This window comes from Amblyomma americanum, chromosome 8 (genome assembly GCF_052857255.1).
Source record: "Amblyomma americanum isolate KBUSLIRL-KWMA chromosome 8, ASM5285725v1, whole genome shotgun sequence".
Classification (NCBI taxonomy): Eukaryota; Metazoa; Arthropoda; class Arachnida; order Ixodida; family Ixodidae; genus Amblyomma; species Amblyomma americanum.
The window spans coordinates 83,116,813-83,134,661 of record NC_135504.1 but is presented as its reverse complement, the minus strand read 5'-3'; the positions used below and the strand labels follow the sequence as shown (position 1 = coordinate 83,134,661).

General features: G+C 44.6%; 1 protein-coding gene and 2 pseudogenes across 2 annotated transcripts in view; 2 read left to right on the top strand and 1 right to left on the bottom strand.

Annotated features, from left to right (window-relative positions):
- Positions 1–232: 232 nt before the first annotated feature.
- Positions 233–1,318, bottom strand: LOC144101962 (uncharacterized). Its single transcript, XM_077635202.1, has 2 exons — positions 1,026–1,318; positions 233–942 (listed from the first exon to the last, which is right to left on the bottom strand). Exons 1-2 carry the CDS (start codon positions 1,221–1,223, stop codon positions 664–666), a joined length of 477 nt encoding a protein of 158 aa, XP_077491328.1. The 5' UTR covers positions 1,224–1,318; the 3' UTR covers positions 233–663.
- An 821-nt stretch (positions 1,319–2,139) lies between these two features.
- Positions 2,140–17,849, top strand: part of LOC144102556 (uncharacterized) — a 65,344-nt pseudogene continuing 49,634 nt past the window's right edge. The window contains exons 1-5 of the transcript XR_013308219.1: positions 2,140–2,151; positions 4,587–4,655; positions 5,881–6,556; positions 8,328–8,496; positions 12,703–12,879. The product of XR_013308219.1 is annotated as an uncharacterized LOC144102556 (transcript). The remainder of the gene's footprint in view (positions 2,152–4,586; positions 4,656–5,880; positions 6,557–8,327; positions 8,497–12,702; positions 12,880–17,849) is intronic.
- LOC144102555 (uncharacterized) lies at positions 8,435–11,763 on the top strand (annotated as a pseudogene).

Below are 17,849 nucleotides of genomic sequence, written 5' to 3'. Positions count from 1 at the left end.
TGTGCACATGGTGGAAAGCGCGTGATCTGCCAGGAAACACTAAAGCGGCCCCGAGAAGGGACCTTTATTAAGGATGCCCGCCATCTTGGGCCTCTCCACTTGGCAACGACGACAAAGCGTGTGCGGTCCCTATGGTTAGGCCCCAGCTGTGGAAGCCATCCTCGGACACGGCCATGACCTTCGACATCTGATGTTTTTATTTAAAAACAGGGACCAAAGTCGTGCTGTATGCAGTGCAATCGCCATGTGGTTCCATAATCATCCATTTAGCCCGGCTCTTTGGACGGATTCAGGAAACGACTGAAAAGAACAAAAGTAACGAGCAAACAAAGGTGCGCTGCATAAAAGTTAGAACGTAAAGAGACGAAGGCACGCTGCGCTAATGCTGTAGCGAGGTCTAACATGTAAAATTTCGCGGCTGGCGTCGATTTCTACAAAGCGCGAGTAGTGCCTACGGAAATAAACAAAGGCGCACTGGAGATGGGTAAGTCTGTATACAAGCACGAGTTTTTGTCTCTACCAGCGATTTACTAGCTCACACCGCGCCATTTTGATGTCCGGCGTCGATTTCGACAGAGAGGGAATACGGGCACGAAACGGGACGCTCGCGATCTGCCAGGAAACAATGAGGTGGCCCTAAAAAGGGCCGTTTGCAGGAGCACTTCAACCGCGACCTGCAGCGGCGTGGCGGCGCGGTGAGCAGTAGGCCCAGCAGTGGTTCGTCTTGTGCCCTTTGACTCCGCACCGACGACACCGGTGCACGACGTACACCTCTCCTGGTCTTGCCCTTGAAACCGACGCTATCCCTGGTCCGTAGATCTTGACGAGGGCCGCGACGATAATCTTTGACATCTGGTCGATGCCCCGGTCTCTCGCCACGTGATATCGGTCTGCGGCAAACAAGGACAGCATCGGCTTGCCAGAAGCATCCAGGAAACGATGCTGCAAAAAAAGTTACGTTACAAGCTCCGCAATTTGGTGAGTTCTGCTCGAGAAAACTTGCGAAAATGTTGTTCAACCCTTACCTCGGGGTTGAGAATGTGCACGCCCGACAAGCGCTTCAGCGTGGCTGACAGACGGCGGTTCAGCTGGCGACGCCGGCGGTCCTCAAATTGCGCCTTACGTGGCTCATCGAAATGGCGTGGCAAGACATTGAAGACCAGCACGACACTGGCCACGTTCTCCTGCAGCAGCAAAACGAGGTCCTGGAATGCGCAAGACATGTAGGTAAGCGGTACAGCACTTCATGAAGCGAAATTTGAGATAAAATGCCTACCTTTATGTGGCTGGAAGCGAAATTTGAGATAAAATGCGTACCTTTATGTGGCTGGCGATTTCTCGCGGGTCATTTCCTCTGTCGAGATCGTTGCCGCCAACATATAGGACCACAAAATCGGCGCGCCGAAAGCATGTCTCGGGAATTATTTCAGCTAGGCTGATTGCGTCGTGGCCGCTAAAGCTGAAAGTGCATGTTCTCACTACCGGCGAAAGCCGCAAGCGAGAACTGCACAAAAATTTCAGCTGGCTGTCGCCGACGAGCACACCACGCAAAAAAGCCATAGCTGGACAGCTCCCGAAACAAGCGCTGCTGCCGAGCCCCGCGAACCGAATGCCATGCTGCGCGACGGCCGGCCAGCCGGCCCTAGCGATTCCCTAGGCACTCTAGGGACAGGCCGAGAGAGGCGCGGCGACCCCACATCCGGTTGAGATTGAGGGCGAAGCGAAAAAACGTCACGCAGACACGCATCCCACCGACTAATCGGCGTTTCCAGCCCACCTGCACCCAAACGCTTCTGTACTGTCGGCCGTGTCAGCGCCTCCTCTATGTTGGCCGTGTGCTACACTACCACTTTTAGTACGCTTAAACGCAGTCTGCGACGAGTGCTGGCGGTTGTAGATGTTGTGGCTTTCTTCAGCTTGTGTTTGTAGAATGTGCGGCCTCCTTGGTGCTGTGTTAGTGTGACTGAACTAGAAAGCTGACGTATGGCCCCTGCGCTGCGAAAGACGTTCTTACGCGCATGGAGTTCTCAAAAACTGCTCTGACGTACCGCACCCAATATCACGCCGGAGCGGCCGGAGGGCCCGGCGCGCGACGCCCGACTGAGTGATTTCTGACGAATGTAAGTACAGAACTGTAAAATGACTTCTGTGGTGCGTCGTGGGGATGCATCAGGGCTGCGAATGCATTTAGGCTTGGTCTTTGCGTCTTGTATGCGAGCACGACACGATCACTTGTAGAGAGTAGATGTTTTGACAGGCTCGCGTGCCAGCTATGTGGCTTTTAGATTCGGCCCCTTGCGCTCTTTGCGTCAGCACCGTTGCGAAAAAGTCATGTGATAGAATTTCGTAGCGCGCTGAGGACTGTGAGGTGCCGCTTGATTTGTTATTCTGACTGAACAGGAGCAGCGGGTAAAAAGTAGACCATTAGAACGAAAAATGCTGTAGCGGCGCGCGTCTTTTGTTCTGCTGCCTGAGTGTGTACTCGATATGGAACAATGCCCGTCCTACGTCGCAGTCGCATGAAGTGCTGCGTTTCTTAATACCTTTGGTCAACGAAACTACGTTTAATAATATCAGAACCATTCCCTTGCAGTGCAACTGAGGTAGTGGCTCACTGGAATGTCTGTTGTCGTTTTATTTGAATTACGTTCAATATACTGAATGGCATTCCCCATTTTCAGTCTGAAGCGATAAAAGTATAACGTGATTCGCGAATAATAGCTCTAAGGAGAGTATGACTGGCTTTGTAAACCATTTTTATGCAAAATAATGGACGCATAGGTAATTACTCATTAGTATCCACACCTGAATACATTGGACTGAACCGCTAGAGGCTGTAATGGGATGTTGCTTCTTTGATTATGTTTACGAAAGCATCTCGCTATCTAATTCAGCCTTTCTTCAAATGTGTCCGCATTGAAGGACTGTACATATACCCCATTGTTATCACGCTGCTATTGCACCTCCTTTCATCTGTCATTGAGCCAACACTACCTCAACCTGAGGTTAATGGCATCATCGACCTGCTGGTGCAGCCTATGAGCCATTGACACCGGATATCAAGCACGACACCTATAAAAGAATAGGTATGTGTGGGTATCACAGACAGTTGTTTTTTTCTTCTCTTTGCTTGTAGCCTGACAAAAGTCTTCTGGTCCAGGATATCTCTCTCTCTTTCATTTGTTTTTCATCTTTTGAAAGAGCATCAAGAAGGAAGGGAAAAGGTATTGCAGGCGTCATGAGAGCATGACTCTAATCAAACGCATTGTGTTACAGTGTGTAATGCTTTTTTTAGTTTTTATGCTCATGCTTCTCCTGCTTGGGAATCTTGACCACAGTATAGACCAAATAAAAAAAAATATATGTGCTTCATGACCTTTCTGTAGTAGTCTAAAAGCAGCAATTAAATTTCATAGCTTTACTTCACCAGTACCTACCTGTTACAAGGCACAGCAGGTTTGAAGTGAACCAGTGGTGTGATAACTGGTAGACATAGCAGAATGGGCAGTACATTATTGAATATTAGCGTTCGAGTGGAACACTGTGCTTTAGAAGCACAGGTGTGGCTAGCATGAATGATTCGTACCATACGAGATCGTCCTTGCATTACATTAAACCCTGTGAAGCTTATATTGAAGCTGTACTATATATTGAAAGGCATTTGTTCGATATATCATGAGTGTCGCTAAGGTTATTGTTCTTTCACACTCCCTTTGTCACAACTGATTGCACTATACAGTTGAAATGCATTTGGAATCTTTAGAATATTTGTTCATTCTTGTTTTTATTCATACAGACATTCAATTTCTGGTTGCACTACACTAGCTGAGCTTACGTCAACAGTTATTACCATGACCTTAACCATACCCCTTGCTTTACTTGAACCGATGCATTTGTCGTTGCCCTCCTCCTGAGCCGTCAAGTTTTGCTATAAGGTGTGCAAATTATTTCATTCACATTCACGAGGCATTTATTGCTGCAATTAGTGGCATATAATTGGTTAAAGAACATCCTGGGTACTAATTTTTATCTTCTTTGGAACACATTTTTTGTTTACTTGTTTTTCTTGTATTGAGCATGCCTCAGCACTGTAGTGATGCGTTGTGGGACAAGTAAAGAACTGTCAGTCCAGCTGTTCCCTTAGGGGCACGTTGCTGAGACTTTTCTTGCTTGTAGGTCTGTGTGGCTTTACTTACAAGCATTGTATGTGACAGTGTGTGCCTTAATGTTTTGATATATATGCTTTAGAAAGGGCCACCCTGGCACTCCGACAACCTTGCTCACCCGTCTACTGTTTGTTTATACATTTTATGCCCCACACACCTGCTATAGCTCCAAATGGTGATACATTACAGTGGTGGTCCAACTGCGCCATTTGCGTTATTTTGCTGCAATTCTACTTGTCTGCGCCTCGCTGCTGCGCCCAACAAAGTGCAACTTGCGCCAAGTGCGCCAAAGCGCCACATTTGCCTTGCTAACACCACCATAGAATGCTTAAAGCTTCTATTTGATCTTGTTCTGGCAGCCAGCCCCAGACACGCCGATCGGCTTGCTTGTCAGGCTATGGCTTGTCCCTTGTCTTTCAGTTTCCCGCGCATTCGTCCAGTGTTGAGCAACAGGAAATCGCCAACACACGGTTCGGAGAACGAGCAAACGTAAGTATGGTCCCTTCATTAGGCGCTTGCGTTGTTATCGCAGAAGCTGTTATCGCAAAGTTGAAACGAGCCGGTAATTACATTGCAGCAGTCGAAACAAGTTGTCGGTGAATCGCATCATGCAAACGCGTACTACCACATTGGTACTAAAGCGACAGCGAAGCAAACGTCATGAAACGGCATAGTCTGTGGCATATATATATATATATATATATATATATATATATATATATATATATATATATATATATATATATATATATATATAGCGTGAAGGAGTAGTATTATAAAACAATGTCTTCGGCGATATTTTCACGGGATTAGCACCGGGCACGTCGGCATCTACGAGCGAAAACATTTCTGGTCTTGTTCGCTCGTAGCCGCTGATCGCTCGAGAGCGCCGATATCGTCGCTAGGCGCTTGGGAATTAATAACCGACGCTCACTAGCCGCAATATATTTTTATCGTTGTTGCTCATCGCATTAATTGTACACGAAGAAGAAAATGCGCTTATATCGGCGGCGCCGTCGGCTGCGATGCGAGCACAGGCTGGGTTGCCTGCCGTCGGTAGCCGTGTGCTCAGCTGAGCTCGAGAAGTATCAGAGCTTTCGTTGGTGTTTAACGTTTGACAGTGGATATCGTTTTTCATAAAATGTAAAATTTAGGCATCGCTTTATCTAGCGGAAATTGTTTTGCTTGAAAGGAGCTGCAGCCGATGTTTGCGTTGCCGGCGGCAGAGGCGCGCAAATTTGCGGTAGTCTAGAGTTACTCTATATGCTCGCTTATACAGTAACTCTATTGTAGTCGATTAGCCCGTCGGTTGTGCAGTGCGCCGGCCGAACTTTGGACACCTCTCGCGCGGCACACGTCTACGGCACTGGAGACTGGTTCTCCGTTACGGCGTTTTCCGCTAGCTTGTAGGGTACGTTAGTTTCAGACTACAGTGCAACACCAGCTCTTGTAGGTCGCGTACTACTGGAAGGGTTGATAGTCTTGCGACGGTGTGTTGCTTTTGCTGCGCAAGAATTAATATGACGTTCAATAGTAAAGAATGTTTGTGTAAGGAAAAGATATTCATATATTTACTTTTTAGCTTGGTGTACTGGGAAAGAATGTCGCCAGTGCGATTATTGGGAATGATGATTTTTTGTTATTAGTGTTGATGGTGTCCTAATTCTCATTTCTAGAATATAAGTTAACTGGTGTATTTTCTTGTTCTTTCTAGGGCGAAGTACCAAGTTCAAGAAGTCTGCTCAATGAAATTGATAGCAATAATGACCCCATTCATCTTTGGTGCAAAAATGGAGTTGAAGACACACAAGCACTCTGTATTGTCTGCAATTGCAATATTGATTGCTCACAGCATGGTATTGCTGCAGTAAAATGTCATGCGACAATGACGAAGCACGTCCATGCGACTGCAAAGAACAGACAAAAAATTGAAACCTCCAGCCTCCTAAATTGGTGTAAGCGGCTTTGAACTTTTCACCGGGAGCATCTCGCACCTCTCTACAAGATCAAGTTTGGAAGGCCGAAGCTCTTTTTGCCATGTCGACCACAACCAAGTGCATCCAATTTTCATGGGGCGACACCGCAACGGAAATCTACCACAAAATGTTCCCAGACAGCAGTGTTGCCAAGGGCTTCAGATGTGGCAGGTCAAAGATGTCATGCTTTGTGTCTGATGGACTAGGCCCATATTTCAAGTCAAAAGTGGTGGATGAACTATGTCATCCGGGTGTTTTCTATTCTATCATGGTGGATGAAACCCCAAAACCTGACCAGCGAGTGCCGCAACCTGATGTGCTTGCAAGGTTCCTCTCTGAAGCAGAACAGCATGTTGTCGTGGAACGCGTCCAGTCATATACTATTGGACGGGCCACCGCTGAGATCATTCTCCGGTGTGTAGGAGATGCACTTGTTCAGCTTCCACGGCAGGGCATCATTTGTTTCTTTAGTGACGGTCCTAACGTCATGAGTGTCAGAAGCTAGAACTGCATCTGACATCAAGCATTGCCGGTCACTGCAGTTTACACAAAGTACACAATTCTTTTGCAAAGGGCTTAGATGCTTTTGTATCTGATGTAGAAGTGGCAAGAAATGTTTACTATTACTTCAAATCTGCTATCCGCTCGGAGCTATTCAGAGAAAGCCAGGAAGTCCTAGGTATTCCTTCACGTGTGCTTTTGCGACATGTGTCGAACAGGTGGCTCACTTTACAAGAATCACTGGGCCATATTCAGGAGCAATTTGATGCCATTAAAGACTACTTTAAAACAGCAAACAAGACTGGCCAGCGGTCTGCCACCCAAGGTCTTCATAACAAACTGGCCGTAGCATTCTCGCAGAAATCACTCTGTGCTAAGATACTTTTCCTGAAGAACTGTGCTGAGCTATTCACTGGCTTCTAGAAGCTGTTTCAGAAACAAGAACCCCTTTTGCACACTCTTCATTCGGAATTGTTATTAGTTCAGCGAGTTCTTAGCCGCTTCTTACGCAGTGAAGCTTACCATGGCAACTTTGGATTACAGGCGCGAAAACAGACAAACCACAAGGTAGATAAACGGGACACCACAAGGTAGATAAACCTTGTTGTTTGTCTGTTTTCGCGCTTGTAATCCAAAGATGTACCAACTTGCCCAGCAAGACGTTCTTTTACCATGGCAAGACTGTTGATGATCTGAAGAGTCTTAACCTGCAAGACTCCACACTGTGGAAGACAAAGCCTGAGTTGGGTACGGATACAGGTGATGCAATGCAGACCTGGGACATCCCTGAAAGAAAGCATTTGCGTCTTGGGTCCCGCGCTTTTTACATAGTGTGCTCACAAGACTTGCTGCAAAAGCTAGCTCTTGAAAACACACTGCTGCAACATGCAAGCATTCTTGGTTCCACATAACTGCAGCGTAAAAAATTACGAGCACAAAAAAGGGGAGAAACACATACGACACGGACAAAAGTTGCACTCACAACTGATTTTATTTCGCCAGGAATGGGAAATATAAAGGTTCCGCCGCAGATGCGCGCGCAGCAAGTACACGTACCTTGATCACAAAAACCAAAAAACTAAAAACAAAACTTTGTCACACCGTGAAACCCATCTTATCGCCTGGCAGAGAAAAGGCCACATTCCGCTTTATACAGATGAACAGAAGTATCGCCTACGCAAAAAACGCCCTTTTTCTTTATATGGTAAGCTTCCAGTAGTTCACGTGCAGTTTGATCTTTGCTTTTGCCTAGAATCCTTGCACCTTCAAAATGCGGCGAACAATCCTGACAAGACCTGCAATGTTTAACTAAATTAACATCTTCATCTCTCTCTAAATTTCTTTCATGCTCCCTCAATCGATCGTTGACACATCTGCCAGACTGGCCGACATAGGCTTTTCCGCATGACAGCGGAATTCCATAGACCACTCCTGCCTGGCACTCTACATGGGGCTTAGTATGCTTTTTCCCGCAGCCAGTTTTTGTTGCCTCCTTACCGGAGATGCGAGGGCATATTTGGCCGAGCTTTTTCGGAGCTGAAAAAACCAGCGGCACCCCAAACCTGTTTGCTACTTTCTTCAAGTTATGCGAGACTGTGTGCACGTAGGGGGCTACTTCCGGACGCACAGTGCGCTCAACTTCCCTTGTCTTCGAGGACGTCGCCTTCTTCTTCACCTTTTTCAGGAGGGTTTCCGCAACGCTCGGAGCTCTGGCGTCAGGTCCGGTTGTACCAGGACTGGCTGTCGGCCACGTGCTATGACCGGTATCCACCTTGGCTGGCGGAATCCAAGATGCGCCATATCAAACGGACCACGACTCATCTGACTGAGCTCTGGTGGAGCTCCTACCTAAGGTACGCCATTCGAGGTCCTGAGTCTACAAAGAGGAACTTACAAGCCAGTGGAAACCTCACGGTGTTAGGTGGGGTAGAACTGCCCCAGAACATACACGGTCTACTCGACAAAGGACCCAAGTACGGGCTTCCACCTTCTGTACCTGTTCAAGACCTGGCAGCACTCAACCGCCGTATAGCAAAAAAAGCGCCGACCGAGCAACGGGAGAGATGCTTACTCGAAGGTGCGGACACTCTTTTGAAAACAGCTGGTTTTTCATATAATAGTCATGTTGGCACGTCTTTGCGGAAGGTGGTTACTTACTTTCAAGATAAGGGGCTCTCTCTTCTCCAGGCCGACAAAAATGGAGGGTTTGTTGTTTTACCGGAAGGTGTTTTCCGCGAAAAAGCCCTTCAGGCTGTGCAAAAAAACTTTACCCTGAAGAAAAGCCGTCCCACAACTGTAAAAAAGAGAGTGGCCAACCTTTGCAAAGACGTGGGAAATGATAAACTGTCCAGGCAGATTATGAATTGTAAAGGCAATGCTTTGAAAGTTTTTTTTAGTGCCAAGACACACAAACCAGATGTACCGTTCCGAACTATTGTTAGTGAAAATGGTACATGGCAGGTGGTTGTTAGTCGGTTCCTGCAGAGATCTTTGCGAGGGCTCATCATTAATGACCCTTTTCTTATAAAGAATTCTAGAGAAGTTGTTGATTTTCTAAAAACCAACCGCAGCATTGGCTTCGCTTTTTCTGTGGATGTTGAAGATTTGTTATATTCGATACCCCACCAGGAATTGTTTGCTTCACTGAAACAGTGCATTGACAAGAGTGGCGTCATCCCCTTCCAAAATTCTGCTGGTATGTCTGTTGACAATTTTCTAACACATTTAGAATTTTACCTTCAAGGAACTTTTATCGCTTTTAACAACCAGCACTACTTACAAACCAAAGGAATATGCATTGGGTCCTGCGTAGCACCCGTGTTAAGTGATATTTTTTAGCTAGTATTGACCAGTTGTTAGCAACTGTTTTTAAACCGAACGAGGTCACAAAGGTGTACCGATATGTTGACGATTTGTTGATCTTATTGGACAAGCAGAGCCCTTTACACTACTGCGCTATTGTTGATAGGATTTTAGACGTTTTTAAACACCATGGAAAGGGACTGACCTTCACTGGGGAAGTGCCAAACGATAATTTTCTACAGTTTTTGGATATTCGTTTAAAGTTCGGGGGGATCACGTGTGTTGGCGGTACTCTCCATGTGTGCAGAAACGTCTTTTGCCATATGATTCTGCACACTCTAAAATAATTAAAAGAAGCATTGTGAACTTATGCCTAGAATCTGCACTAGATAAATCGTGCGAACATGAAATGCAGACCAGGTTTGACGGCCAATTGGCAAGAGTATTGGACTCGGGCTACCCTCAGTCAATCGTGACGGCTGTTGCGGAAACCCTCCTGAAAAAGGTGAAGAAGAAGGCGACGTCCTCGAAGACAAGGGAAGTTGAGCGCACTGTGCGTCCGGAAGTAGCCCCCTACGTGCACACAGTCTCGCATAACTTCAAGAAAGTAGCGAACAGGTTTGGGGTGCCGCTGGTTTTTTCAGCTCCGAAAAAGCTCGGCCAACTATGCCCGCGCATCTCCGGTAAGGAGGCAACAAAAACTGGCTGCGGGGAAAAGCATACTAAGCCCCATGTAGAGTGCCAGGCAGGAGTGGTCTATGAAATTCCGCTGTCATGCGGAAAAGCCTATGTCGGCCAGTCTGGCAGATGTGTCAACGATCGATTGAGGGAGCATGAAAAAAATTTAGAGAGAGATGAAGATGTTAATTTAGTTAAACATTGCAGGTCTTGTCAGGATTGTTCGCCGCATTTTGAAGGTGCAAGGATTCTAGGCAAAAGCAAAGATCAAAATGCACGTGAACTACTGGAAGCTTACCATATAAAGAAAAAGGGCGTTTTTTGCGTAAGCGATACTTCTGTTCATCTGTATAAAGCTGAATGTGACCTTTTCTCTGCCAGGCGATAAGATGGGTTTCACGGTGTGATAAAGTTTTGTTTTTAGTTTTTTGGTTTTTAGGTTTTTTGGTTTTTGTGATCGAGGTACGTGTACTTGCTGCGCGCGCATTCGCGGCGGAACCTTTATATTTCCCATTCCTGGCGAAATAAAATCAGTTGTGAGTGCAGCTTTTGTCCGTGTCGTATGTGTTTCTCCCCTTTTTTGTGCTTGTAATTTTTTACGCTGCAGTTTTGTGGAAGCAAAGTAACCAACTTGCCCAAAAGCTCGTTTTACTAAAGCATTCTTGGCTTGCACTTCACACATGCAGACTCGGAAGCCCGCTCACTGCGATACCTTGCTTCAAAACTGCCACAAGTGCTACAGCTGAATGAAGTGTCTTCATTAATTGATGAATGGTACATGCTTAAATGCGATCCAGTTAACAGTACTGCAATTGCAGTGCCTGAATGGATTGACAGCTCATGGGCTTAAGTATATCAACGAAAATCAGCTGCTGGTGAGCAAAAGTACCCACTGCTTGCCAAACTCGTGAAAGCCCTCCTGTCTCCCACATAGTAATGCAGATTGCGAGGGAGGGTTCAGTACAAATAAGCGTCTGCTTGAGGGCCATGCCTGTTCGTCTCTTAATAGCCTGAATAGACATAGACTACGGCAGGTTAAGACGTATTTGCAAAGGTACAACGAGGATGCCACCAAACTACCCCTGTCACTTAAGCTGGTCCGATGTGTAAAGAAGGCAAGGACATGTTATGCAGATAGGCTTGAAAAGGAAAGTGAAGATTCGGAGGTGACGAACCCTGCAACCACACAGACCCAGCCCAATGTCATTACTGTGGAACGACTGAAAAAGGGCTTATATGAAAAGGTTGCGTCATGCCGTGCATTACTTAAACACGCAGAAGAGACAATCTCTACTGGCTTGGCTCACAACAGCATGGAGCAGGTCCAAAGTGGGCAACAGTAGTTAGCTGAAGGGAATGCGAGCCTGGCTACTGCACTCCTCGAGTTTGACGAGCTGAGAAAAAGAAATCGCAAAAATCACTGACTGAAAGAACTTTCTATATTTTCATTGTGCAACATGTGTGGCTTAAATAGATAAAATTATTATTTATGTTTTAAGCCCTATTTTACCGTGTAAACAAGACATGCTCAGATGGTGCATGTAGGCACGTCTAATAGCAAGATTATTTATACTTTTGATGCAGCTTTATATGTCTAGTCATTCTCTTATTGCTGACAGCACAAAATTGTTTTTTGACATTTCTAGTCACTTCTTATTAAGTTTTGTTGCATAAAACTGTTCTCACTAGTGTAAAAGTGCTATTTACATAGAGAAATAAAGTCTGTTTGCAACATAATATGGTTTCGTGCTGTGGGCACATGAGTTAAATGGCTGCGCTGCGTCAATGTCTTGCTTGTGTCTGTTTGCTGTAAAGAAATACTGAACAATTGCGCAGTAGTAATAAGCAGCACCAAATGTCATGCATTTGCTTTTCTCCTGCTCCAACTGATCCAAAACGCAAAATTTTGTGCTCCAGAACTGCTACAAAATGCAAATGTGGCTGCTCCTAAATTGCTACAAAACAGCCTTTTTCCTGCTCCAAAAATTGCTCCAAATCTGAGATTGGCTGGACCACCACTGACATTATCTAAAGACAGGTAAATAAACTGAAGAGCAAGTAAAGTTGAGTTACTTTCTCCTAGCTGCTCTAAGGGAAACAAACGTTATATTTCAGTGTGTTCGAGCTGCCGCTTTTGTGAGCAAAAGCTGCCTGAAGTTTGGTATATACCAGTCAAGAAAGATGAAATAATTTTCACATTTGGCGGTGTGCAAGTTATCTTCAAATGACTGGAATGACTAAATATCTCTTTATATTAAACCAATTAGGCATAACATGTTAATGTCATTTCCTGTGTATATCAGTGGGGGGCAGAATTGAGCACAACAGCATGTTATGGCTTTTTCTTGTTCAAGGAAGCATTGCATTTCACTTGTTGTGTCTGCTGCTTGTGCTGTTACTCGGCAACCTTATCAAACCTGCTCTGAGTGCTGCGTTTTAGTGCTCATTACTCAGCAACTTTATCAAACCCGCTCTGAGTTCTGCATTTTAGTGCACATTTAACTGATTGTTGCCTCTCCAAGGTTTGGTTATGAAAGAATTCACTATAACTGTATATCTCGAAGTTGTTTCTTACGCAGTTCTCTTGCCGCTGCATTCCGCCATGGAAGAAGCTACCTATTGGTGCTGTTGCTGCACACATCTCATGGCTAGGACTCTACCTCTTCCTGCTGGTAATGCAGACAAGTAACCACAAGGGGTCTGGCTGATATTGCGGACAAGGGACAGAATGGCGCACCAAATAACAAACCAACCAGGTCAGTTCAGTATCCTTGTGATAATGTATGTTCATTGAAATCACCTCAAAGCTTGATATCTACATCGTTGTAGACATTTAGCATATATTTAGCAGAACTTTTATTCGCTAGTGTTAGCTGCCTTGAATGTCAGTCTTGAGACAGTGTAAGTACTGTTTCACTGTGAGAGATTTTTTAGCTATTTAGAGAGGTAAATAATCACATCCTTAGAAATATGAGCCTAAATGTGCATATTGTAGTGCTCTCAAGTGTTGAAAAAAAACATGTAGCTTTGATGCTTGTCAAAGGTAAAAGTCCACATCTAGTTACATGGAGCAAATCACATTTCTGCAGTTCTAAGTTGCTGCACTTCAAGCAAAGATGTGAAGCACTTTTTTTATTTTGTCACGAGTTTATTTGGCTGTCTCGACTGTTCTGGATTGACTGGCATGTCAGGAAGCTAAAAAGGAATCAGCCTTGATTTCTTACTGTTTAAGCAACAGTGCTTCACAGTGTGTGCATGCACAGAGTTATTTCCAGAGGTTTGTTATGTGGCTCATGGAACATTCATGTTACAGAATAAATTATTAAACTTCTCTGTTGTACAGGAAAGTGAGCAGTGATAGTATATACACCAAGTATTTCAGAGAGAACGAAGTTATTTTCAAAAATATGCTTTTTGGGTTAAAAATATGGCTTTTGCAGCATAGTATTACCAGTGTTGGTGGACACCGGAAAGCCAGTGAATTGTATTTAATAAGCTGGTTAACTAATTTCTGATAAACTTTTTACTATCACAGTTAAGTAATTGGTTGCAATTAGAAGTTGTAGCCTGTCGTCAGTATTAGTGATATCAGTGTTTAGAATTTACAAAACGCGATTACCCTCTCCACTGTGGCTCATCAAAATTTGACTGCATCGTGCAAAAATACATGCGCTTTTGAAAGCATGTAGGCAAAGCAACTGCTCCAGTACATTATACTAGTCAAAAAAGCCAAATTTTGTCGAGCCACAGCTCAGAGTACAGTCGAACCCGACTATCTCGAACTCGTTTATATCGAATTACCCCGTATATCGAACAATTTCTGAACACCGTAATGTTACAATGAGAGTATATAGGAAAAATTACAGTTAAATCGAACAAATATAGCAGCTGCACGCGATATATCGAACTTCAACACCGCAAAATTTCCCCAGAAGTTGGCATTCCCGCGCGGCCACCGGGCCAGCTGCCGACACCCCCATCCCAAAGTAGTTTAGCCCAACTGCGTGTGTGTGGCGCGGCTCTCCCTCCCTCAGACAGCTACCCCCTAGAAAAAGTGGTTCGACCCATCTCTCTGTCACAGCCACGTGGCACGTGCGCCTGCACACAGTTCAGTTGCAAGTCACGTCCTCGGAACGTAGTGCTCGTCCGCTCTGTTTAACGAGATGGCTGCCGTGAAACGGCAAAACTTGACAGTATCCGCAAAGATAAAGATTATCAAAAGAGTTGAACGTGAAGAAAAGAACTTGGGATGTCCCTGCAGCATACAGCATCCTAAGAAGCACGATGAGTATGGTCTTGAAAAGTAAGGCCGACATTAGGGCTAAGGCGGACAAGAGGCCTGGTGCTACCGGCGCCCGCCGCGTACGCGCGGCTGCATATGAAGACGTAGAGGCAGCAGTGTACAAGTAGTTCCTTGATGTCAGGGCACGGAACATCCCTGTTTCTGGCCCCATAATTGAACAGAAAGCAAAGGATCTCGCTTTCATGCTGAATAGACCCGACTTCAAAGGCTGTTCAGGTTGGCTGCAGTGCTTCAAAGACCACCACAGCATTGTCGGCCGGGCTGTCACCGGTGAAAGCCGCGCAGTGGACGTCAGCAGCGTGCAGAAATGGATTGACGGAAATTGGAGCGACATCACGGCAAGATATCATCCCCGCGATATATTTAATGCCGATGAGACAGCCTTGTTCTGGCAAATGCTGCCTAACAAAACGCTGGCGTGTCGTGATAAGTCCGACGGCAGGAAAGTTAACAAAGCCCGAATATCGGTGTTGCTCGCCACCAACGTCGATGGATCGAGCAAGCTTCGACCACTTGTGATCGTCAAGAGCAAATTGCCGCGGTGCCTGAAGAATGCACTCTCTCTTCCGGTGACCTACGTGTCCAACGGAAAAACTTGGATGACAAGTGAAGTTTTTGGCAAGTGGCTGAAGTCCTGGGACGACGACCTGGTAAGTAAAGGCAGAAAGGTCTGCTTACTCGTTGATAATTGTTCTGCTCACCATTGCAAGGGCAGCGTCAGCAACATAGAGCTTCGCTTCCTGCCACGGAACACAACGTCGGTGCTGCAGCCTTTGGATCAAGGTGTCATTCGTGCACTGTAGGCAGGCTACAGAAAGCACCTTGTGCAACGATTATTGCTAAATCTCTGCACGGGCCGGGAGTTGAAAATTGACCTCCTGGGCACAATAACGATGTTGAATGCATCGTAGAACGACGTCAAAAAAGAAACAATTCGAAATTGTTTCCATCACTGTGGACTCTGCTTCCGGCGAGGCAGGTGCCAGCTCAACTGAAAGTTGCGATGAACCCCTCGACATCGATGAACCACTCGAGGAACTTGATGATTCGTTAACACAGCTGTAAGAGTTCCCAGGTGCCGTTTCTGATGGGACTGCAGCTCCGTTGACGACGATGTTGCGACTACCGGAGAGCTCGCTGACGAAGATACTGTTGTCGATCTGGCTAGGGATCTTGCCGGCAACGGTAACTGCGAGGACCCAACGAGTTCCAACCCGACCACGTGATCTGAAGCACTTCATGCGCTGAGCGTTGTTCGCCGCCACTGCGCGTCCATAGAAGGCTGTGGACTTGGCTGTTCCCGGTCACTCGACAACATTAAAAAGTGCATGCTAAACAATTCTTTGAAAGCGAAAAAGCAGAAGACGATCGGCTACTATTTCTCGCGCTAATATGCACGGCGTACATGTCTTTAGGTATTAAAGAACAGTTCTTGATGAGGTGCGTTTTGTACATTGTCAATTTCTTTAAACATTCTATATCAAATTACACGATTATCGAACTAATTCCGGTTTTTTGTGAGTTCGATATATGCGGGTTTGACTGTAATCGCGTTTTCAAAATTCCTTAAACTGATGTGGCTATTACTAATGACCGGCTGCAAATTTCTTAATTGCAACTAGACGCCTAACTTTAATAGTTAAAAAGTTTGTAATTGGATGATTCCACGAGAGAGCAAACAGTCTAAATATTTCAAATTTAAAATTTTTTTACTTTTTTATATATTATGCACACATTGTTCAGTAGCTCAACAGTGAATTTCGTTTTGTGAAAATGCTACTATTTCAGGAGAAAAAGTATAAACTAAAATAAACGACGTCGTGGCGATGGCAGCATTTTCAAGCACAGCTCAATTTCGCAAAGTTGCAATGACGTAAACATCTAGATAAGAAAGCCATGATGTATTTTTCGAGCTAAACGTACAGGTGAGAAGGAATATGTTGGGCTTATTTCCACCATTTTGAGGAAGTTGTCGCTTACTAGAAAAAATTTTGAAAACTACAAGTCTCAAGCGAGGCTATTTTCAAGAATTATTTCTCCGCCGGTATAAAGCACATCTTCAAATTTGCGGATTGGATAAGCATCGAGGTGCTAATAAAGTGTACAAACTTTCATTTTTATATAATACAGGGAAGTGCAAGAAGTATTGCCCTAAATCTGTCATTTATGAATATAGTAGTGTTTTTACAAATCAAAGGAAAGAAACCCATCTTCAGTTTTTTGAAAACTCCTGAAACAAGTCTCTAGAAGGAGGTGAAAAAGAATACGAACGAGCGTATTGCATTATTTTGTTTCTAACAATGATATCCAAGCTCAAACTTGGTAGCTTTTTGAGCGTCCGCAGGAGTTCCTAATTGAGGGCGCGGAAGCAGCAAACACGCCCCCCGCTGCTCTAAATTTCTCCAAGATCCCAAGACTGAAACATTTTCTATCAAGAGAGAGCATACTTAATTTCTTTTTGTGGACAAACACCGATCTGGGGTGTAACCAGGGTTCGGTAGCACCACTATCGTCGAGTGCAGGTAACAACTTGGAGTTAGACGCTCCTGCCAATGCTCAGAAAGCTACAAGTTTTAGCTTGGATGTCATTGTTAGAAACAACATAATGCAGCATGTTCTTTGGTATTCTTTTTTGCCTCCGAGAGACTGATTTCAGCAGTTTAAAGAAAAATTGGTGATGTTCTTGAAAGCACTATTTTATTCAAAAGTGCCAGATTTAGGGCAATACTTCTTGCACTTCTCTGTATTATATAAAAATGAGAGTTAGTACACTTTTTTAGCACTTGATGCTTATCCATTGTGCAAATTTGAAGATCTGCATTATATTTGCAGAGAAAGAAAACCTTGAAAATTGTCTCATTTGAGACTTGTCTTTTCAAAATTTTGTCTAGTAAGCGACGTCTTCACAATGGTGGAAATAAGTCTTACATACTCTTCCTTAGCACGCAAAATATATCCATCATGGCTTTTATATTTTTATTCCTACATCAAGCAAATTCGTGAAATTGAGCTTTATTTAAAAACGCTGCTTCTGCCATAACGCCATTTACAGTTTCTTTCTCCTGAAATATTTGCATTTTCACGAAACTAAATTCACTCTTGGTCTGCTGAATGTGTGCACAATGCATAACATAATCAAGAATATTTAAAAATTGAAATATTTAAGCAGTTTGATCTCTCGTAGAATCACTCTATTAAAAATTTGTTAACCAGCTAACTACTCAAGACAATTCGCCAGTTTTCTGGTTCCCGCCAACACTGGTAATACTGTGTTGAAAAGCCATATCTTTACCTCAAAAAACCTATTTTTTTGAGAATTGCTTAATCTTCCCTGAAACACCTCGTATATAAGAAAATAACAGGATTTAATCCATGACATCTCAACTAGAGGACCAGCCTTTTTCAAGTGTACTACAGCATTCG

Bases quoted from the DNA above. Each gene is read 5' to 3' on its own strand.
- LOC144101962 (XM_077635202.1), bottom strand. From the start codon at position 1,223: ATGTCTTGCGCATTCCAGGACCTCGTTTTGCTGCTGCAGGAGAACGTG. The intron at 943-1,025 runs GTAAGGGTTGAA...CTTTTTTTGCAG, and splicing joins TGCACATTCTCAACCCCGAG to CATCGTTTCCTGGATGCTTC.